This window comes from Fusarium pseudograminearum, chromosome 4 (genome assembly GCF_000303195.2).
Source record: "Fusarium pseudograminearum CS3096 chromosome 4, whole genome shotgun sequence".
Lineage (NCBI taxonomy): Eukaryota > Fungi > Ascomycota > Sordariomycetes > Hypocreales > Nectriaceae > Fusarium > Fusarium pseudograminearum.
This window is the reverse complement of record NC_031954.1, coordinates 6,822,069-6,843,821: the sequence shown is the minus strand read 5'-3', so window position 1 is coordinate 6,843,821 and position 21,753 is coordinate 6,822,069. Positions and strand designations below refer to the sequence as shown.

At 47.2% G+C, this 21,753-nt stretch overlaps 8 protein-coding genes across 8 annotated transcripts; 5 read left to right on the top strand and 3 right to left on the bottom strand.

Moving 5' to 3' along the window:
- Positions 1–461: 461 nt before the first annotated feature.
- FPSE_05080 (uncharacterized protein) lies at positions 462–1,800 on the top strand (the record flags this gene model as incomplete). Its single annotated transcript, XM_009258198.1, has 4 exons — positions 462–611; positions 662–1,149; positions 1,201–1,265; positions 1,325–1,800. 4 exons carry the CDS (start codon positions 462–464, stop codon positions 1,798–1,800), a joined length of 1,179 nt encoding a protein of 392 aa, XP_009256473.1.
- An 897-nt stretch (positions 1,801–2,697) lies between these two features.
- Positions 2,698–3,248, top strand: FPSE_05081 (uncharacterized protein; the record flags this gene model as incomplete). Its single annotated transcript, XM_009258199.1, has 3 exons — positions 2,698–2,840; positions 2,931–2,953; positions 3,187–3,248. 3 exons carry the CDS (start codon positions 2,698–2,700, stop codon positions 3,246–3,248), a joined length of 228 nt encoding a protein of 75 aa, XP_009256474.1.
- A 707-nt stretch (positions 3,249–3,955) lies between these two features.
- FPSE_05082 (uncharacterized protein) lies at positions 3,956–6,743 on the top strand (the record flags this gene model as incomplete). Its single annotated transcript, XM_009258200.1, has 9 exons — positions 3,956–4,014; positions 4,279–4,367; positions 4,416–4,616; positions 4,672–5,225; positions 5,280–5,404; positions 5,460–5,608; positions 5,661–5,839; positions 5,890–6,070; positions 6,124–6,743. The coding sequence occupies 9 exons, from the start codon at positions 3,956–3,958 to the stop codon at positions 6,741–6,743; spliced, it is 2,157 nt and encodes a 718-aa protein (XP_009256475.1).
- Positions 6,744–7,462: 719 nt separating this feature from the next.
- On the top strand, positions 7,463–8,398 carry FPSE_05083 (uncharacterized protein; the record flags this gene model as incomplete). The annotated part of the gene is made up of 1 exon (XM_009258201.1): positions 7,463–8,398. The coding sequence occupies one exon, from the start codon at positions 7,463–7,465 to the stop codon at positions 8,396–8,398; it is 936 nt and encodes a 311-aa protein (XP_009256476.1).
- Positions 8,399–8,641: 243 nt separating this feature from the next.
- FPSE_05084 (uncharacterized protein) lies at positions 8,642–10,180 on the bottom strand (the record flags this gene model as incomplete). Its single annotated transcript, XM_009258202.1, has 1 exon — positions 8,642–10,180. One exon carries the CDS (start codon positions 10,178–10,180, stop codon positions 8,642–8,644), a length of 1,539 nt encoding a protein of 512 aa, XP_009256477.1.
- Positions 10,181–11,063: 883 nt separating this feature from the next.
- FPSE_05085 (uncharacterized protein) lies at positions 11,064–12,036 on the bottom strand (the record flags this gene model as incomplete). Its single annotated transcript, XM_009258203.1, has 3 exons — positions 11,064–11,157; positions 11,218–11,613; positions 11,672–12,036. 3 exons carry the CDS (start codon positions 12,034–12,036, stop codon positions 11,064–11,066), a joined length of 855 nt encoding a protein of 284 aa, XP_009256478.1.
- Positions 12,037–17,179: 5,143 nt separating this feature from the next.
- On the bottom strand, positions 17,180–18,595 carry FPSE_05086 (uncharacterized protein; the record flags this gene model as incomplete). The annotated part of the gene is made up of 1 exon (XM_009258204.1): positions 17,180–18,595. One exon carries the CDS (start codon positions 18,593–18,595, stop codon positions 17,180–17,182), a length of 1,416 nt encoding a protein of 471 aa, XP_009256479.1.
- An 887-nt stretch (positions 18,596–19,482) lies between these two features.
- Positions 19,483–20,997, top strand: FPSE_05087 (uncharacterized protein; the record flags this gene model as incomplete). Its single annotated transcript, XM_009258205.1, has 1 exon — positions 19,483–20,997. One exon carries the CDS (start codon positions 19,483–19,485, stop codon positions 20,995–20,997), a length of 1,515 nt encoding a protein of 504 aa, XP_009256480.1.
- Between the last annotated feature and the right edge of the window lie 756 nt (positions 20,998–21,753).

Sequence of the window (21,753 nt, the reverse complement as noted above, 5' to 3'; positions counted from 1 at the left end):
GAGGCCCAACCCGCGAATGGCGTTGCTCCCCAAGTCTGTATCTGTACCTGACGGAGCCGATCAGAATAAGTCACATCCCCAGGGTCCCCTACAAGGTGATCCAAAGCCCTTGTGGGATCAATAACCTCATTCGGTATAATCTGTAATGGCTCCGTCCGTGTCCCAAGGCCCGCAGCGGAGAATATGGCCCAAGACGTTGGTTTCAAAGGAGCATGAACCATGGCCTAACCGAGAGCTACCGGTCTCTCGGTTCTCGTTCTCATTATCATATACATATCTGCGACCGCCGACTCCAGTTCCCTGGCGGCCCGCTCCTCCCCCGTCCTGGATCCTCCTTCGTCTATCGTCCATCCTCTCCCTATTTTCCCTATTTTCCTTCTACGTTATAATAATTACTTTTCTTATTACCGCATGGTACTGTTGCTTCGTCTTTGAAGCGTGACTTTCTACAGTCAAGAACAATGGGTATTCCCAATAGAGGCCCTGAGCTTCAGGCAGTGTGCTACACACTGCTTGTCTCTTCAGTTATAGCAGTTGCACTACGAATCTATGTTCGCACTCGGATGGTCAAGAACTTTGGGTTGGATGATTGGACAATGTGTGCTGCTCTTGTAAGCCTTTCGTCTATCAATACTCATACATCTACTGACTATGACATCAGGTCACATTCCTATTATTCTGCACAAGTTCCCTTAGTGGAGTCACTCACGGAACAGGTCGTCACCGAAGTGACCTCGACCCCAAAGACTATATGAAAGCGAGAAATTGGTGGTGGTGGTGCTATCTATGGTACTGCCTAACCATGATTACTTCAAAGATATCCATCGGCATCACTCTCCTTCGAATCACCAACCGAAAAATGGACATTTGGATCCTCTACGGCACAATGGCCATCACACTCTGCACCGGAATCGTCTTTTTCTTCGTCACCCTCTTCCAATGCTGGCCCATATCGTATTTCTGGAACACAAACCAAGAAGGAAAATGCGTCAGCCCCGACGTCATCATCGCCCTCACCTATCTATACAGTGTATTCAGTGTCATCTCCGACTTCACCTGCGCCATCCTGCCCATCTTCTTGATATCCAAGCTCAACATGGGAAAGAAGACCAAGCTTGCTGTGATTCCTCTTTTTGCCATGGCCTGCGTGTTAGTAACTACCTATTATTGTCCTTGCGTATCCCAGCTCACACCATACAGGGCCAGTTCAGCCGTCGTCGTTCGTTTCGCCTTTGTCAAGGATTTCAAGAACCCAGACTTCTTGTGTACGTCTCAAGTCATTAATCATAAAGTCATTGATCATAGACTAACAAAACATAAACAGGGGCAACAGTCGATATCGCCATCTGGTCGGCCACAGAACAAGGCCTCGCCATCACCGCCGGCTCCTTGGCAACTTTGCGGCCTTTGCTTCGATTACTCGGCCGCAAGCTTGGCATAACGACATCGGGACGGTCTGAATTGCGAGACACGGATCAGCGAACAGGAACAGGGCTAGGGAAGTTTGGTCCTTCAAGGGCTACCAACAGCGGCAATAAGCAAGGCGATCTTTTTGGGCTCGCTACATTCGCAAGGGAGGACGACTTGGACGGCCACGGGCGAGACTGCGAGGCAGCTTACGCTGGGAAGGACCATTTTGGAAGACCGTCGGCGGAAAGGACAGTGGTGTCGACGTGGAACTCTCGAAGGGGTACAGGCAACTCGAGTGAAGAAGAGTTGACACCAGGCCTGAGACCTAAGAGCAGTAGTGGTGCTGTCAAGGTGACAACCACTTTCAAGGTGGAAGAGGATAGGATTTGAAAATAGTAGCGGCAACAGAACTAATAATGATAGCCTTGATATTTATAGCGAGTAACTGCGAACGTTTCTTGAGTTCAAGACGAATAATAATATGAGAAAGAAAGGATGAAGCAAGTTATTTAACCATTTCGATTCCCATGAACTCGGCCGACAATGGTTCCAATGACGTCAATCGGTCAACTGGTGATAGAGCTCTGCAGCCACTTGAGCTCGGTTCCGTATAGTTAATGACTTAGCTACCGATGCAGACAGCTCCTTATGAGGGGAAGCTCTAACTAGCTCATAAGCTATGCCAAGTTTGAGAGCTGTTATCCATCATCCGACTCGACAACCCGATAGGTAGATGATCGCAAAAGATCCGTACAATTGACCCTATGCAGACAACAGACCGAGAAGCAACGTTCCACCAGGGCGTCTATCACTCTCGGGGAGCTAAGGGAGAGCGAATGTTGTATGAATCTTGTTTTCCGTGCAGAAAGACAGCAAACAAATGAACAGTTTTGTTTCATGGCCCCCAAATGATAAAAAGCAAAGCAAACGACCGGACCCCAACAACTCAGCTATTCAGGGTTTAGGCGCTTGTCAATGTGCGTGGCAGCGGCTCATAGCACCATTTTGAGTTAGGTTGCGTCTTGGCTTTTGACATGCGCGCTGACTGACAGTCTTTGATCCATGTTTAAAAGGGATCTGCATCTCGGAGGTTTTCTTTTAAACGATGTGTTCATCTCCTAATGAGGACAAGAGTGCGAGAGATTATCTGAAAAATGGTATCATGGGCAAGTCATTTGATAGAATTAATTCTCGCTTAGAGAATATCGATCGATTGGGGTTTTGGGGTCCAAAATACTGCATTTCTCATGTGATGGCGAAGCGAGGTTTGTGCCGCTTGAATACTACATGCCTTTGGAATCGGAGTCTGTTTATCAATTCTCGTATTACTCGTATCAAATGATACTCACGGAAGGAGTTGTAGCCGAGGAATGTTACCTTTCTGTTGACCGGTTCAACGTGGGATGGGTGAACTTGATGTTCAAAGTTGGGTAGGTGAGACTTTTGCATATCCCATACAACGATATGAAATTATATGGTCATGATGCAATATGAGAGCTTATGATATCATTGTGCTACAGTACAGCATATATCGGTTATCAAGGTAAGTCATGTTTCTACTTGGCTGACCTGTGCACAAGACATAGCAGTTAACAAGCGACGCGAGGATATCTGTCAAGTTGACCCCTTCAGTATATGTGTATATATTGGGAAATTATATATCAGTGGCACAAAGACACCCTGCAACACTTGGAATGGTCGTATATGAGTCGTGAAAGGGACGAAGAGTACCTGACCTTAATGTAGTAAGTTGATTTTACTACTGTCATTGTCTAGCATGTGTTGGCGGAGAATCTACTGTTCAAATCCAAAGGTACACTTTCTCTATAGATGTGTGAATATTGTAGTGCTCTCTGTATATGTTGGTACTTGGTATGAAAACTCCCTCTCAAAACATTCAATGGTTGGTTAATGTCTCATGACATCGGAAGCTTCTCCGATGCCTCGGTCTTAGTGTCCGATGTCGGGCCTGGCGTTAGTCACTCGAGATTCAAGTCATGTACATTGAACAACAACCAACAAAAGCAGAGTCATCAAACATGGAGCTGGGATCATTTTATATGGAAATAATAGGATTGTATATTCCCTTAGAGTCACAACCATCCTGTCAATGGGTAATAGCTGCAGCAGGCCTGTATTAGCCTTACTTCTAGATAAGTTGAACCATTCCCTGGACCGTGCTTCCCACTCTAGTTAAAGTTGACTATCAAGATAAACTCCATTCTAAACCCTGTTACATACTCCAATCGTCCTGTGGATCTCATCCTTCACAACTGGACGGTAGCTTGTCCGACTCCATGGGGATGCAATCACGTGATCGGATTAGCGTGCGCGGAGAAGTTCGTCTCTCTGATAAGTTCAAAGTCCGGAACTTGTCCCGAGAGAATAACAACGCTTGAGTCCCCCGTCCCCCCGCCACGCTCCAGTATCTGAGTCCCCCGAATATTCGGTCAAGTCTTCCAGAATCTCTCTTTTCTCCTTTTTGTGTGAGGAATTGTGCGTCTTATCAATGAGCGTCGTCGCCCAAGACACAACTCCCTCCTCAATGGCTCGGAAGCGCTCGGCGCCCTCCGACGGAAAAGATGCGCGCAAAGCATCATTGGCGTAAGTAAATCTGGAGTTTCTTTTTCTTTTTCTGTTTCTCCACTATTAATTGAACTGTCTAAGTGATAGTCAGTGACTGACATGTAATAGCTGCCTTACTTGCCGAAAGAAAAAGGTTCGGTGTTCGGGGACTACCCCTTGTCAATATTGTGCCAAGCGCGGCTTAGACTGCACTGTTCCTGAGCATGGGCATAAACGCATGTACATGGCCAAGTGAGTTTCATGAATAACGCTTTCCACACCTTGTGTCTGACATTTTGTTAGTCGAATCGAAGAACTTGAGAGCAAGTTGGCCAGATATGAAAGAGATGGATATGATGGACTGCCTTCAACCTTACCTCCTAGAGCATCTGGTATGTGAGCCCCTGTTGATAACATTGACTTATACTGATATATCGTAGAACCTCCGGTCTCAGATGCAGCTCATATAACTCAAAGAAGGGAATCTACCATCAACCCACAATTGTCTCAATCTTCTCCACAAGACCACCAACAGAGCAGATCGAGATCTTCAAGCTTCATTCGTCCTTCTACTAGCTTCTCGGCACCTCTAACCCAATCTAAATATTCTTATGATGGCACACATCCATCACCAGCTGCCAGTAAGCCAACCTTACCCGAGTCGACAATTTCAATATCGTACTTACACCTGCGCAGCTATCCTTGCTGGCTCGTCACTCAGCTCCAGCCATACCTTTGGTTCTCGAGTCCAAGATTTACTAGGCTCATCCCGTGCTGAACTAGAACAGAATGGTAAACCCTGGATAAGCCCCGAGGCGAACCAAGTTCACGAAATCATCAGCCATCCATGGCGTCTCTCCAGCAGCGACTTCCCCAAGCTGCCTCCTAGACATGAGGCACAGCGGTTATTGGACACTGCCCTGTTCTATATCGGCCAGTCACAGCATCACATCGATGCTCGTGAGTTTTCAGACAAGATGTGGGCTTTTTATCAGAACCGTGACGACCCTGCTCAGCTGGAATCGTTGTGGGTTCTCGAGATGATTCTCATGATTGCGATTGGAACTCTATTCGATGCCAACCCTGAAGGTAATGATGAGTTTTCAGGCGTTGTGCTCTTTGAGTATGCCCACAGAAATGTGCCAACGTTGTCTGATTTACGATTCAAGGGGAAGATTGGAATTGAGATTTTTGCTCTTTTTGCTATCTACCTCGGTAACATGAATCGCAAAGAAGAGGCGTATCTTTATGTAAGTTGATATACTCACACGCTGTAGACCCATGAGTTAACCGAGATCTTGTAGATCAGTACTGCTATGCGGCTTGCAATTTCGCAAAAGTATCACAGAGTCTGTGGAACAAGACATTTGATGCAGTCAGAGAGAGTTCACATGAACCGCCTCTGGTGGACAATCTATATGCAGGAACGGTACGTTACGCAGCATGAAACTCAAAGTACCATCGCTAATTAGTTATCGGTTCAGACGCCTAGCTGCAGCAACAGGAAATCCTCCAAGCATAGGAGATGAGGCGATCAATATCCCTCTTCCTACTGATTCTCCTGGGTTCCCACCTGTAGGACCTATGTGCACAAACATCAAGATCGCCAGAGCGACCGGGCGTATCTTGGCTGGTAAGTCTACCGTAAAAACAGTGATAGACAGCTGCTGACCTTTGTTGAATAGTATTGTACAACCCAGAGGATGAGTCAGAACACACCTTTATTCCCCGTGTTCAGGATATCGTCAAGTCTCTTTACGAGATTTCACAAGAAATCCCCTCGGATTCGGTCACGGATGTGTATAACCTGGGTCGAGACCAATCCTTGAGGACGACTGCTTCTCTGCATCTGATGTTGTTCCAGGTAAGTCCAGGCTTCAACTTAAACGATTGACCATACTCACATTTTTGCAGGCAACTATCCTCACGATTAGACCAATCATGTTGCATGCTGCGAAGCTCATTCTCAGTGGTCATGGCCCAACAGGAGAGCAGCTACATGCTTCACCACTTGGAAGGCTGTCTAGAACTTGTGCCGAAGCCGCAAGACGGCAGCTCAAGGTTGTTGCCACGCTCAGAAAGCGAAACATGATTGGTATGTTTATCCCACCTTGTCCATTGTCCTGTGTTGTGTTAACGTAGTTACAGCAATATTTGGCTTCTACGACTTTGAGGCTTCTTTCTCAGCTGCATTCATCATGATACTCGCTGCCATCCTAGATTCGGTTTGCGAGGAGAAATTGAAGATCAGCCCTAAGCCTGGACTGACGCAGGCATTGGAGGAGCTACAGCACCTCGCTGATCACGGTAACACATATGCTCGCGAGAGATTGCACGAGGTCAAAAGACTATGGAAAGTGATGGCACAAAAGATCGAGTCACTCCAAGTCGTCAACGTGTCTCCTCAGGGCGTAGCCGGCGACGCCCAAGCAAACACCAGAGCGACGCATACCAACGGCGCAACACCAATTGGGCTCAGCGACTCGGACGCTCTTCAAAACGGCATTGTCCCGGGCGATCAGAGCCAGACGTCGCCAGAAGATTTCATGCTCCTCGACACAGATCTATGGGACAACTTCTCGAACCTCTGGGTTCCTATCATTGAGGCGACGGATGGGAACTCTGCGCAGGAGATGATGATGGCGGATATCCCGCCCGATGACTTTTACAAGCACTGCTACTCTATGTATAACAATCCGGACTGGGATCTCACGGGAGAAGATGTTGGGGACTTTGCGGAGCTTGGAAGACATATTCAGGATTCATGACGGAGTTTTTGGTGAAGGGAAGATAAAAGTTTTTTGTTTTGGGCATTCAACTACCCAGTGGATGAGTTGTTTTAATTAAATTGTTGATGAAGGTGGCATAGAGATCTCAACTAATTAGCCAGCGCCTTGCAATAGTCTAGCACTTTGCCGATTAATACTGTTGAACAGAATATTCATGGTCACCCTTAATTATGTATATCTAGAACTCGCTTATAAAAAGACAATAATTGTGTCAATGTTCATGTTGTCTTGAAGAGGCAAATCTCAGCTGATTAATCCCTTCGGTGCAACTTTACAGCGCAAGCCGCTTACGCAGCGCTCAGTCGGATGAACTATTCCAATAGGAAACGACAGTAATTAACGTTGCATAACGCTCTTACGGACTTGGATTGATCCTTGTGTAAGCACTGCGTTTGGTGCATTAGTAACTGGCAGCAGCGCTAACCCTGGTTGTCTTGGGAATGGAGGCAGATCATTCGTCGATTGAGCAAGGTCGGAAGATCTGAGAAAGACCGGAGGATTATAATCGAAATTGATGATTGAGCCAGTGGAAGAAGTTAGTGGAGTTTGGATTATTGTACTATGTAATGTATACGGTTAGTTGCTGTTGAAAGATATAAGATGGATGGATAGCCTCCTCCCAATCCAACAAACCATTCCCTCTCATCATTCTTATTACAACATCGGCAGGTCTATAAACAATTATAAACAACTTCAAAATGTCAAAGACTCTAGCTGTTGTTGGCGCTACCGGCAAGCAAGGCGGCGCCCTCATAAACTACATCCTCAACGACCCAGAGCTCTCAAAGCAATACACCATCCGCGCCATTGCCCGCGATGTTGACTCTGAAAAGTCCAAAGACCTCAAGGCGCGCGACATCCAAGTTGTTCAAGGCGACTTGGCCGATCAAGCTTCCATGAAGAAAGCCCTTACGGGTGCTCAGTACTTCTTCTTTGTGACCACGCCTTCGTGGACTGCTACCGACCTGAAGCCTGAATACGAGATCATCAAGAAAACCGCTGATACCGCTGTCGAAGCTGGGATTGAATACATCATCTTTAGCAGTCTTCCCAGCACTTCTGACATCTCTGGTGGGAAATACACCGCCAATCATCCCTTCGATGCAAAGGCTGAAGGCGAGAAGTACATCCGTACACTTCCCATCAAGAAAGCATTTGTTCGTCTCGCATTCTTTCTCGAGAACATCACTCAGATTCCTCTCTGGCAACCTCAGAAAGACACCGAGGGGAACTGGATTATGTCTCTCCAGCTATCACCCAAGACGCGCCTCCCATGGATTGACAACGGAAGCAACATTGGAAGTTTCGTCGGTGCCATCCTGGCTAAGCCAGATAAATACGACGGTGTTGGCTTTGATGTGGCTGTTGGGCACTACAGCATGGAAGAGCTCGTGGCTATTGAGAGTAAAGCTACTGGAAAGGAGATCAGGTACAAGCAGATTTCTCCTGAGGAGTTTGCGGAGAAGTTGCCCATCATGAAGGAGGTTTATGTCAATGCTTTCCATGCTGGTGAGGAGTTTGGGTACTTTGGTGCTGGGGGAGAAAAGTCTGTTGCTTGGGCTGCTGAGAGGGCTAGGGGTAAGCTTGTGACTCCGGAGGAGTATTTCAAGGTGAATCCTCTTGTATTGGAGTAAATGATTGGACGTTGAGATAGCGGAGGAGTTGATGGTTTCTGAATAGGTGGTTACGATTTCCGGTCTTGGGTTGTTGTAACCCGAAGACGTCCATTGAGCATGGACTATGAGATAGCCTAGCTATAAAAACATACATGCAAATGCACCCCATCAACATGAAGCCACAAGAATTATGCATCATTAATTAATGTATCTAGATAGACGCACCTCATATGAGTCAAATATGCTACCAGCCATCATCACTTACGCCGAGCCAACAATCTCAGCACCAGCAGTTCGTCCATACACAACACACTCCAGCAGCGAAGAACCTCCTAGACGATTATCGCCATGGATACCACCAGTAATCTCTCCAGCAGCAAACAAACCAGGGATAGGCACTAGCTTATCGCCGCTCCTCTTCAACACACGAGCCTTCTCGTCAATAGCGACTCCTCCCATGGTGAAATGTGTAATGGGCGTTACTCTGCCGATATAAATATCTTGGTCTCTGTTCTCCTCTCCAGCTGGAAGTGTCCATCTTCCACGTTGCGTACGACCAAACTCATCCGCTGACCCGTCAGCTACAGCTTGCGCATACTTGTCCACAGCAGCTATTTGGGCGCTGGTCAGATCGCGCACTTTGACTTTCTTGAGAAGACCTTTCCATTCGTAGAAGCCGATATGATTAGCCGACGCTGCTGAAGCACCGGGATCGAGAAGAATGGTTATATCCCACTGCTTGATCACACCATCGCCGTCAATGGCGGCTGGAAGCTTCATGATGGCATTGCTGACGTGTTCTCGGGTATCCATCTCATTGACGAAACGAGACCCGTCGGGTGAGAGAAGGATGCCGCCTTCGCCACGGAGCATCTCGGCGGCGAGAAACTTGAGCATCGTGTTAGGGCTCGCGGGGTCGACAAAGCCTGTTGGATGGATCTGAACGCTGTCCATATCTAATAACTCGGCGCCAACAGAAGTGAGTATATCGTGAGATCCAGGTCTCTCGTCGTTGGTTGAAGGGATTCCCTTAAGATCAGGGCGATAACGTGCCAAGAGACCTGTGGCATCACCGGCGAAACCACCACTGGCAAATAAAACTGAACCCTCGAGGTTGTGCTTTTGGCCTTCAAATTCGTACTCGACGCCTTTTATTTCATCATTTTCCTTGAGTAGTGCCTTGACTTCTGCAAGGTTGGTAATGGAGAACTTTTTGTTCTCTTTGAGCTTGTTTAGTAAGGCGATAATAATGGCAGCTCCAGGAGGTGTCTTTCCAGCGCCTCGATGGGTACGAGCAACGCTGTGTCCGCCGAGGGGTGCGACGACGCTGAGATCAACACCGATCTCATCAACAAGCCATTCGACAGCGGCTGCTGATTCAGATGTGAGTTTTGTAACAAGACCCTCTCGATCTACAGGTGGTTGAGCGAGATGAAACCGCGACCCAGCTAATCGAACAGAGTCGCTATAAAAAGAAGTATCGCTCTCCACGCCAGCAGCGCGCTGATACTTTGTACCCGCGCCGTTAATACCTGACGAAGCCTTGATGCTGTTACCGCCGGGCTTAGGAGCGCGATCAAGAAGATGAACTGAGGGTGCGCCCCGCTGCAAAGCCTCGTAAGATGCTGACAGTCCAGCTAGGCCTGAGCCAACGACAACGACGGGACGAACAGAAGAAGACATGGTTTTTGATATAACAGAAGTTAGAGTGGATGAGTGGATGATGTTGCTGTAGAGCATAGCAGTAAGGGCGACTGCGAAACCAATGCAAGAGAGGAACAGGAGTTGCGGCCTGCTCATTGTCCAGCGAAGGATACGAGGCATTGGAGGGGGTTTATTAACTGCGGGGAGACTGTAACCATGGGCGGTATCGGCGGTGTAGATGCTTTATAAGGACTGTTGATGAGGTGGTTGTCGGCAGTTGGATGGTGGACTGTTTTACTGTCAGGTGATTTTGATCGTACGATTGGTGAGATATGTCTCGGAGTTACAGGAGTTGTTAATTTCACGGGTTCTTGTTGATGTTTTTGACGCCGATTGGTAGGAGAAATAGAGAGTATTTGCCCATTTTGAGGATGAATGTAAGATTCCCGTTTAGAGATCAATCATCAACGGTTTATCGGCCGGCCGGTCCCGCGTTTCGGGGCTTGACACGGCCCCACTTACGGGATTGACGGGCCAAGGGACCACGAAGGACCACAGCATGACCGCTCAATCAAGTCAAGCCTAACATATACAGATTGGCAACTCCCTGTGTTACCAGATCTATGGAACTCTTCGAGCTAACGTTATCCCTCAAGGTTTACTGTCATCAAGTGTGGAGGTGCTGCACGACATTAATAGCGGCAGATCTAATGAACCCGTGGGGACTACAATCACTAAGAACTTCAAGGTAGGCTTCCAAATGAGTATTCATCATTTCCAGTATATGCACGTCTTCCATCATATTATATCACATAGTAACCACCCTCTATACGTGCCACAATCCAAGTGACAGGTTCTAAACAGAAGCCAGCCAGCCATAACCGGCTGGAATGGCGAAAAAAGACCTTCTAAACTCCTTCGATGCAGTGAGACTCACCCAAATATTGGTGGTCTCAATCAAGATGATGCATATACCTCCCATTTTTGGAACAATAATTCATGTCGTGACGCGTGAAAATGCAAAAGAGAACCGAAAGACTTAGGCAAGGTGCTGCTCAGCCTTTTGGTGACGGTGGGCTCGGCCCTCGTCAGACCAGGGGAAGTGGATGACGGGAACTTGGAAGAAGGAGTTGCTAAAAAATATATGTTAATAACTGGTCTAAACGCTGGCAATGAGATAATAAGTTACGTACCTGCTGTCCTGGAGACCGGCAAGGGCGTTGTACCAAGCCATAAACGCAGCCAAGAATCCAAAGAATCCTGCTGCCTTTTGAAGAGCGAGCTGAGCACCATGGTTGCCCATGTCGTGAGCGTAGTTCTCCGTAGCGAGCAGCAAGAAACAGATGTCGAGGAAGAAGAAGAGCAGGAAGAAGGCAACGGTTGAACGGAGAGTGCAGATGAGGAGCAGAGTCGTAAAGATGAACCAGCCAGTCAAGAAGAAACCCATAACCGAGCCAGTGTCGCCCTCGTAGGGTCCATCAGCACCGAGGACATTCCAGGTGGGAGTCTGCAAGAGACCGTAGGAGATCCAGAAACCTCCGTAAGATGACAGAGCGGTAGCACCAAATGTGTTTCCAACAGCCATTTCCCTATTTAGCAAAGTCAGTATAAGTTTAAGGTTGGTTCGGGTGAGATTATGAGACATACCACATTCCAGCCAAAAGCTGGACAAGACCTCCATAACCGAAAGCCACGGGAATAGCAATAGCAGGAGACGTTTGACCGCGAGCGTGCATGTTGATGCATGACAGGACAAAGGTGGTGAGAGCGAAAGCGCATAGTCCGAGAGGAGCAGGGTTGGCAAACTTGCGATGCGCCTCTACAGGCTTCCAAAGACCGGGTTGCATAGCACCGCCGAATGCAGGATGGATGTGGTTAGGATTGGGGTAGAGATGAGGATGAGCTGCTTGGTGAGCAGCAGTTGTCTGACGCTCAAGAGTCTTGTCTGAGTCGTGAGGGAGATCATTTGTGTAAGCTTGTTGAAACTCGGGCATTTGACCGTTTTGTGCCATTTTGAATTGAGTTTGGGGGGGCTTGTGAAGCCGCGAGATGAATCTATAAGTGGTGATGGTGTGATATGCAAACAGTAAAAAAAGAGTCTAGTCTATAAGCGACAAAGACGGCAGCGAATTGAGTTGGAGAGATGTATGAAGGAAGAGAACAGAAGACACAAGAGTGGCAACGGGGGAGAAGCACGAGATTTATAAAGTAAAAGGGAAAAAGAGAGACCAGGGCAAGAAAATTGATGAGAATATCCAATTACTAGGTACAGGCAAAAGAGAGAGCAAAAAGAGTTGGGAACGGGGACCTAGAGTTAGACTGTCATTGTCCCGTGGAGTGATATGGAGACTTGGGTGGAGTGACAGTGGAGTGTCCACTAAAGAGAGGGCGTGGAGAGAGGAAACCTAGAGAACCCCAGTAACCTAAGTATGTACAGTAGCATTTTTGGGGGTGACGGTGCAGTTGAATGCATACAATATGTACCTGAATTGGAGGGGATAAACATGGTGATAACAAATAATCATCACTCAAAGGTCAATGGAAACAATGTAGGTAGTACACTGGGTTCACAATCTCTTTGTTTGTGGTGTACTCACTCATATGGACCGACTCAAAGGAACAACGGCCCGCATCTTCCATTCTCTCCTGACAACAAGTAAACTTCAACAATCAGAAACCAAGAAAGGACGGTTACAGGTTTGGCTCATCCTAACAAAGCATCAAAAGAACAAGAGAACTTCCTTCAACGTCTCAAGCCATCTCAAAGCAGTATTGAACACAACAATCCGAATAAGAACAAGGCAACAACCCATGCCTCAGTGCATGTGGGGAAAACTCCATGAGGAAGGACTCTAAGACGGTGATCTACTGTCAGTCAGTATGTACCTTGTCTGATGATGGTCGACCTGATCTAGGTGTCACGCACGGCCGTGGACGGTAGACGGCAAAGATGTCGTACCCTATCGGACCTTGACTTCCAGACGTTTCAAAGAGCCAACGTGAGGGTATTACACATCAAATCAAGTTAACGCCATGCAGGTTGGTCCCCAGCATTGCATCTCAGATGCACTTGTGCTGGGGTGATCCCTTTATTTTGCGGAGAAAAGGACGGGGACGGGCTTGAGTGAGGTACAGTAGAGGTTGTTTGACAAAATGAATAGAGTGAGATGATTCGGGATTTATTGTCGGCAGAGGAGTGTAGTACACAGGATACGGATGAGGATTAGGGTTATACAAGTGGTCGATATTGAACTTGATGATGAGCTGTTGGCGATATCGGATACTCTTCTGGGACAGATATAATAGCCACTGTTCTTCTTTACAGTTAAGCTTACAGTCTATTTGTTCAGATATCTCATTAAATTGTCCAATATGACACTTTAAACACTGACGGGCCTGACTGTTATTATTGTCCTGGCACTGGCCATTGGAGGGGAAATCTCTCCGCAACAATAACCCATGCCCATGCCCAAATCTCATAATTCTAATCTCAATCTCAATCTCAATCTCTAGAACAAACCCCCACGAGATACTCAGGGCACGAACTAACAGCAAAAGCCCTTTACGCTTAGAAGTCAGGGCGATCAACCGTGGAGAGAGAGACGCGGAATTACCACCTAGCGTATCGCTGATCACCGTAAAGGTTCCATATTCTGGAGCAAAAGAAACTTGGAGGACGCACGTGGTTTGTCGCAACTAGAGAAATTAGTTGTAAACCATGATGTAAAGCGTACTGTCAATCAGTCGATCGAAGGGGTAGAACGCGGTGTTAGCGGTAGGGGAAGAGTGCTTTGTAATGTTCCGACGGCTACGGCCGAAATGTTAACTTGGCCAAGAGAGAAAGTGAGACAGAAAAAGAGGCTGTGAGGAGGCACAGAAGAATTGGAGAATTAACAAGGAGGGTGTGTGATTATTAAAGTGGTACACACACCCAATGACAGCATCACCACCTTTTGCAGCTCGCATCTCATCCACAGACTCAGATAAGAAAGAGAATAAGAAACATGGAGAAGAATTTAAACTTGAATTTAAGAATGTCTGGGGGAATCAGATTCTGGGGTCTGGAGAATGCAGTGCAAACAATCCGATTCTCTCCGAACTGTTTCTGCATTAGAATGTTTAGAGAGACGAAATTCATGGACCTTGGTATCAAAGGTGGAACCTCAAAGACATCATATCATCCTCGTCACAGTGGGAAAAGCGACCCAGTTTATATCATATTACGCCGAAGTACATATCCGTACAGTCAAAGATTTACAGTTGATCTCTATGCAATGTCGAGCAGACAGGTAGGCCAAGAGTAATTGCTTCCATCATGAAATCACCGTGACGAGGAATCTAAAAACCCTGGAAGGGAAATGACACCAGCCAAGCCTTGTTTCTCCAAAAATTGTGTTGTCGAGAGGGTAGGGTTTCTCCTCATACGACTTGGAGAAGTTTTACATGGACAAAGAACGGGAATAAATTAGTGCGTCAGGGCCCTAAAGACCAAGTAAGATACTCCCCAACAGTAAAAAATCCGATTTCAAGAGACAACAGCACTGTAAGAGCACGAGGACAATAAAAAGGGCCGTTTACGTTAAGGGGTAAGCCTGGATGCACTTTATCCTCGGTTGTCTGTCGGCTACAAGACGGGTGACCACTGTTGGATGATTGAGCCTCTGAATTGAGCCTCCTGGCCGCTAAGCAGGGATACTGATAGCTGTTCGGCATCCATTTCTTGGCGGTAGAGCGGCTCTTTTGGCCAAGAAGCAGAGTGAATTGTGTCACGTACAGGGCATTACACAGGATCAAGTCTGAACTTGAATCAGAATATTCTGACAATGGCTTTGAGAGAACAAGTCTGACTCGTGTAACGCCTCTTTTCTTCAAAAACACTGTCAGTGAACAGAGACAGACTCTTTCCAGAAGCAATTCTGATCCAATTACGTGCAGGGACCTACCACTCACATTTTTTAGTGGCTCCTGTGCCTTAGCTCCAAGGGGCTCAGCGGGTACAGGAACTGAATTCACATCTGTCCATCACTAATGACGACACCTGAAATGTCTACAGTTGACGACCTAGTCTCTCACTGAACAGAACTGTTCTTCTTCTGTTATCTTCATATTCAGCTTCAGATATAACCATCTATCTGCGCAATACAACTACAGCTCATCATTCTATGCAATGCAGAAACAACAATATTTGCCCCCCATCATCATCGTCGTCACAACCTGACAAGGTCCCACTATTCATCCTTGACGATCGTATGAGTTGATCCAGTCTCGCCACTTTGCAAATTCCGCAGGCGGAAATACCACAACCTTTGTTCTATCCGAGACACACTCAAAGAGCAGTGAGGAAATACTGCGGATCCGATGTAGCAATCAATGCAGCTGAACAAAAGAATTTGTTAAAATAAGCAGTAAAGAGAGGCACAGCATGGAAAGGAGCCGTTCTTGCTCTACTATGTACTCTGCCACTGCTTTCACTCTTGTGATGAAAATTGTTTCCTTTCTCAACCTATCCCAGGATCAGGCCAGCCAAGATCAAAAGAGCCGCGCTAACTGTACTCTATACAGCAAGGATCAGATCTGTGCAGGGACAAGAGCATGACCATCCGGCAGTAAAGTTGCCGTTCACATCTTGACCCAGCTGCATATCGGATTTTAATATCCGTGGTCAATACTGGAAACACTTGGTGGTGGTGGTTGTCCACTGTAATTGTTGCCCCTAATAATGAGTGAGTATAACAACACCATACCGTGAATTATCCTCGGTTGCAAAACGACAAAAGAAATTTCACAACCTCTTTAGGTAAACTTCCTTTTCTCCGGTTAGTCATCTCTGGTGTTTATTGAGTTATCCGAATTCTCCGTTGAGAACAACAATATGTTCGTTCACACAACATAACCTCGGCCCCCTGAACAAGAACCCACGTTCAGGCGCTCTGGTCTAAGCGACATGAGAGTATCCAGTATTCGGATGGACCGGCACTGAGAGCAACTTTAACCGGTGCGCATTTTGAAGTTCAAGACTTTCTTTTTCAGTCCCTGAATACAGCGTGTTGGTTGGGCCGGTAGTAGCATAGCTGGTGCTACTGTATCCCACGGATGAATGAGATGGGGCGTGTATACAACCTCCTTCTCCATGCTGCTTCAAGAGGGGAAAATTTACTCGCAGACTTCAAGTTAGAGGTGGCTTCGTATCACTATTATACATATTGCCGACTTGCGGAGGCGGCTCCGCTCTTATTCTCCCGCTTGACACTGATGCTTCAGTTGTCAACATTCTAATGCAAGGCCTATAGTCTGTTATATATCATTTCTCAAGGCGGCGCCAGTTCCAATCGGCAACTTGATGTATTGTGAATAGCTTTACAGTTCGGTCGATTCCGTCATAAGTAATATAGTATTTCACTTGGACAGCTTGTTGGTCCTGTATCTCAACTGACTGGCTGGCATACATACCATACCGTGCATGCTTCGACCCTTATTACTCGATTTCACACCAAATGCATACTGGAAAGAATTACCATACCGGTTCCGCAATCATGCCACTTGATCTCAGATTCAACCATGATCCTCGCATCAGCAAGCACAGACATGCCCATCAACATATTACATCCCCACGGGGCAACAGCGTTCCCCAGAACGAAGAACCTTTTAGCACCGGTTTGTTAAATCTGAGATCTTGCCTGTATCTTGGTAGCATTTCCACGTGCCGTCATATCCGAGCTCCACTCATCGGTGGTGTTTGTACATACATAGTTGCATTGTGTGTATAGCTATGAGTCCTTACTACTTGCCTTTGCGTTATTGAAGGAAAGAGTGTTCAACTTGGTTAAAAAATGGCATATTAGCACTCACTACTCCATGCTTATGTTGGCTGGGATAACTTGTTCATGTATGTCCAAGTCTGTTTGTTGTATTAGTTAATCGCATGATGCGATATACTCATTTCGGGTTCGTTCAGAGAACTTGGCTACAATACAAGGCACAACAAGTTGGACGGTTAGGTGCTGTATACTTCACTTAGTAGACACAAAAATACGGCATTAAATACTTTTTATTTTATCCTTCCACTTACCTACCAATTCAACATGATCCTACATGTCGCGGAATTCTGACAAAGAAAATCCACCACTTACCTCTTTCCCCCAGAGGTATACCTACCTACTTCTTCGCCTTGAACAAGAGCCAAGACCCCCCAAAGGGCATGTCCCCGTGCCAGTCGCCCTCGTTGAAGTCCCAGCTCCAAGGAAGATTTCTCTCCCCAGGCACCTCGATGTTCTGCGATACAGACTCATCGTCCATCTTCCAAAAGGTCAACAGAGCTACACCCTTGAGAAGACTGAGAGCACACTGAAATGGAAGACTCAGCAGCGCACAAGATAACGGCGCAATAACGTCAAAGTCATTACGCTGCATGCGCCTAACCACCAACAGGCCCAAGACAGCTTGCGTAGTAGCCATCAAGAACGCAACGATGATGAATACACAAAACGCTGCTTTGTTGAGGAGACTGTCGTTGAGCACAAGGACGATGGTGAGAAGATCGATCTGTGTAGCGAGCGAGAAGATGGTTGGCCACCAAGTCATCCGAGTAGCAGCTGGGTAGATAACGTGTCCATGGTGATAATACAGCGAAGCACACTGGGGAGCTATGGAGTAGCAAGTTCGCCAGTTGTCTCGAGTGGTGCGAAGGAACTCACCGATAAACTCACGGATAGAGTTCATCTCCACTGAAACCGTTGCATCGGGGCTGTCCTGGAAGAAAATCTTCTTGTTGCCTCCCAGGAGATAACGGTTTAGGAAGAAGTGCTCACCACCTGTGAGAGGACCAAATCGCTCATAGAACCACATCTCCTTTTCAAATTCGTCCTTGAACCTGTTCTCTTTCAGAAGGTAAGTTCGCACCAGAGTGGTAGGACCACCAAACAGGGCAGAACGATCCAGACAGTTGACAGCGCAGTTGTCCTCAGCCTGAACACAGTAGTGAAAAGAAAAGAGGTACGCCTTGACGTGGGCCCAGATGCCGCTTTGGGGTGGGATGTGCGCCTTCTTGGGAACAGTGACTGCTGATACATATTCGTCGTCAAAGGGATAGCAGGCGGATGGGAGGAACCGGGGAGGCCAGTATGCGCCCTGCTCAGTAATGACAGTCAGCCGAAAATCTCGATGGTTGATAGTACTCAAGGCGTGAGCAATCTGACGATGCGTGCTAGCCTTGTTCACCGCACCGATGTGAATTTGCGAGTGCCCATACTTTTTTCTGAGAGCCGCCATCTGAGGCTCAACCTTGTCGTATGCGCCTCTGCCGACAACTACGACATAGAGCTGTCCAGGGAAATTCTTCAAGATGCTTTCCACAGTTGGGATGAAGTTTTCGCTCTGATAGTCGACGACGGGAAGGATGACAGCGATGTCTTGCAGGTCATTGTCGCTGGGTGACTTGCCGCGGGGGGTAGGGCGGTATGCTTTGAGGCCACGGTGGTGCAGGAGGAGTCCGTACCAACGGAAACCTGAGAGGATAATGAGAACGATAAGAATGGCGAGTGCGCCTACCTTGCTGAGGACAGAGTCCGACATGCTGGGCGAAGTGCTGAGTTCTTGGTTCTGTTGGTTAGCAAGATGCGTGAAATCTTGGTGATCACGATTGTTCAATGGTACAAACTGTGTGAATCGTAAGTGTTGGCTGAATGGTACAAACTGTGTTAGAATATTGATGACAGATGACACTAATTATAGAGGGTTGGGTTGGGGGCTATATACTCCTGGAGATCATGGCTTGCAGTATCATGTTCACCTTGGGACATGTTTAGGCAGTCACATTGGGTGTGTTTAACATTGTTTGGGACATGTTGTTCCCAGAACATATACTATAATCAAAGACGCATCTTGTAAGTCTTTGTCGCGAAAGAATTGAGGCTCATGATGTCGTCTCTTATGTCCAGGCTAGGTTAGTATCTACTAACTAAAGGAGGAGGTTGTTGATCATTGTACTTTTGTACCCCGCGAAAGGGTCGGATACGGATAGACAGGAAGAATCGGGTAATAGCCGATCAAATCGGCCGAGATTGATTAATTCGTTCCCCCGCTTTATCCCCAGACCGAGATCTGAGACAGAAACTCTGATATGTTTATGGCAAGCCGAATAAGGAAGCCAAAAGGAGACGACATTTAACAGTTGGTCATTGATCTTTGGAATACCTAAAACAATTCATCCAGTGGTTAACAACAATACCAAGACTCCTCGGCATTAATAATACCCAACTTGGCCTAGGTAAATGGGCTTAAGCCCCGCGTGGAAAATGCGCCGCCATCCGAAACCGAGACGCACCAAAACTGGGCCCGTTCTATCCCCGGACGCCATTTCCGGGTCCTCTAAGTCGAGCCGGGGTTGAATAAAAAGGGACTCTGGACTTTTTGTTCCCCATGACTCCTCCATTCTCTTTCTACTCGATTAATCTCCAAAAATGGCTGATCCAGAAGAGAAAAAGACGAGCCAGTCTCCAGAGAACGACGTGGGTCAGACGAGGAGGAGCCAAGATACTACCACGACTGAAGAAGGCGTCATTACTCAAGTACAGCAGCCGGATCAGCAAATCTCAACCTCGGAGAAGGACAATGGAGACATGTTTCCCCCTCAGAACGATGTTCCACCTCCACCGCCGAATGGGGGATATGGCTGGGTTTGTACAGCCTGCGTTGCCATCATAAACGCTCATACATGGGGTCTCAATTCGAGTTACGGCGTCTTTCTCGCCCATTATATCCAGAACGACACATTCCCTGGTGCGACCTCTCTCCACTACGCCTTTGTGGGATCCCTGAGTATCGCATGCGCCATGTTGGTATCACCTCTAGCTACCATGTGTGTTCGGGACTTTGGTACCAAGCCAACTCTCTTCTTTGGCATTATCCTCGAAACTGCTAGTCTCATATGCGCCAGCTTTGCCTCCAAGATCTACCAGCTGTTCCTTACACAAGGTGTTTTGTTTGGTCTCGGGATGGGTTTCCTCTTTGTTCCCAGCGTTGGTATTGTTCCCCAATGGTTCACTACTCGTCGATCTCTGGCAAATGGTATCTCGGCTGCTGGATCAGGTCTTGGCGGTCTTCTTTACTCCTTGGCGGCCGGAGCCATTATCCGAAATATCAGTCTCCAATGGGCCTATAGGATTCTCGGTATCATTGTCTTCGTTGTTAACATCATCTGCACCATCCTAGTCAAAGATCGTAACAAGATCGTTGGCTCTCGACAGGCTCCCTTTGACCTCAGTCTCTTCAAGCGCCCCGAGTTCCATCTGCTCCTCGGTTACGGTTGGTTCAGCATGCTGGGATACGTCGTTCTCATCTTTAGTTTAGCCAACTACGCAAATTTTATCGGCCTCGATGCTTCCCAAGCAGCCATGGTCAGCGCCATCTTCAACTTGGGGCAGGCTGTCGGTCGTCCCTTTATCGGATACTTTAGCGATCGCACAGGACGTATCAACATGGCCTGCGCGACTACCTGGCTAGCTGCAATTCTCGTCTTTGCAATTTGGATCAACGCAAAATCATACGGACTTTTACTCTTCTTCACCATTGTCGGAGGTGCCATGGCGGGAACGTACTGGGCGACTGTCGGACCGGTCACAGCCGAAGTTGTCGGTCTTGCCGACGTCCCTGCCGCACTCAACTTGACATGGCTTGTTATCAGCTTGCCTTGCACATTCAGCACCCCAATCGCACTGCAGATCGTCGCAGGCACAGGCAAGTACATCGGAGCTCAGATTTTTGTTGGTTTCATGTACATCGCCGGAGGACTGTGCCTGTTCTTCCTTCGTGGGTGGAAGATTGGTGAACTTGCTGAGATAGCTCGTGCTACAAACCACGATCCTGAGGAGATCAGCCGGGTCAGGTCTCAGGCAAGCGGTGCTATCAGCATCAAGAGTAGGAGGATTGGTCGGAAGAGGATGCTGGGCGAATGCTACAAGCCTGGCAAGGTCTAGATGACCTGTCATCCTGTCACATCGTGCATGTATTCGAATGCAAGTATGTACGACTCCAATGTTAAAATGCGGCGTTGGGTATATAAGCACACGCTGTTGTTAATAGTTTAATTATTATATATATACGTTTTTAGAGCAATATCATTGCCCTGCCTTGAAACTAGTCTTTTCGAATACAGTGACAAGAAGGAGACATCACAGCTTCAGAAGTGATGGTCTAATTGTGAAGGTCATTACATTCAGCTTACACTCTTGTTCATGTGTACCGTATTTCCTCTGATGGTGATACAATGCATCCCACACAGACAACCAAATTCTGGAATCAACCACTCAACTCGAAGCATCCATGAGCGTGTGATCAACTCAATGCCAGATAGCCTACTTCGAGTCCATCACCTGAATACTCATACATGTGTATCATGTGTGAGGCCATCCACCTAAATTAAGTGCGTCACTTGCAGGCTTCTTGCACTCAGAGATACAATCAGATCGCAGAGCCGCATCAGAATAAATTGCAGGCTTTGATCACAGTTGCTAAAGTATCTGAGCATAAGCCAAATCCTCGCCATTACCAAAACTTCCTCAATACAACTAATGTAGAGGCCCCTAGTCTTTGCCTCTATATGCGATAGCTTCAATCATTTACTCGACACAGTCAAATATGGCCCATAAAACAACCGTACTTCATTGGATATGCATTGGTCATTGTTCTGATGTACTGTAATAAAAACCAGTTACTAACTCTGAAGCACAGTG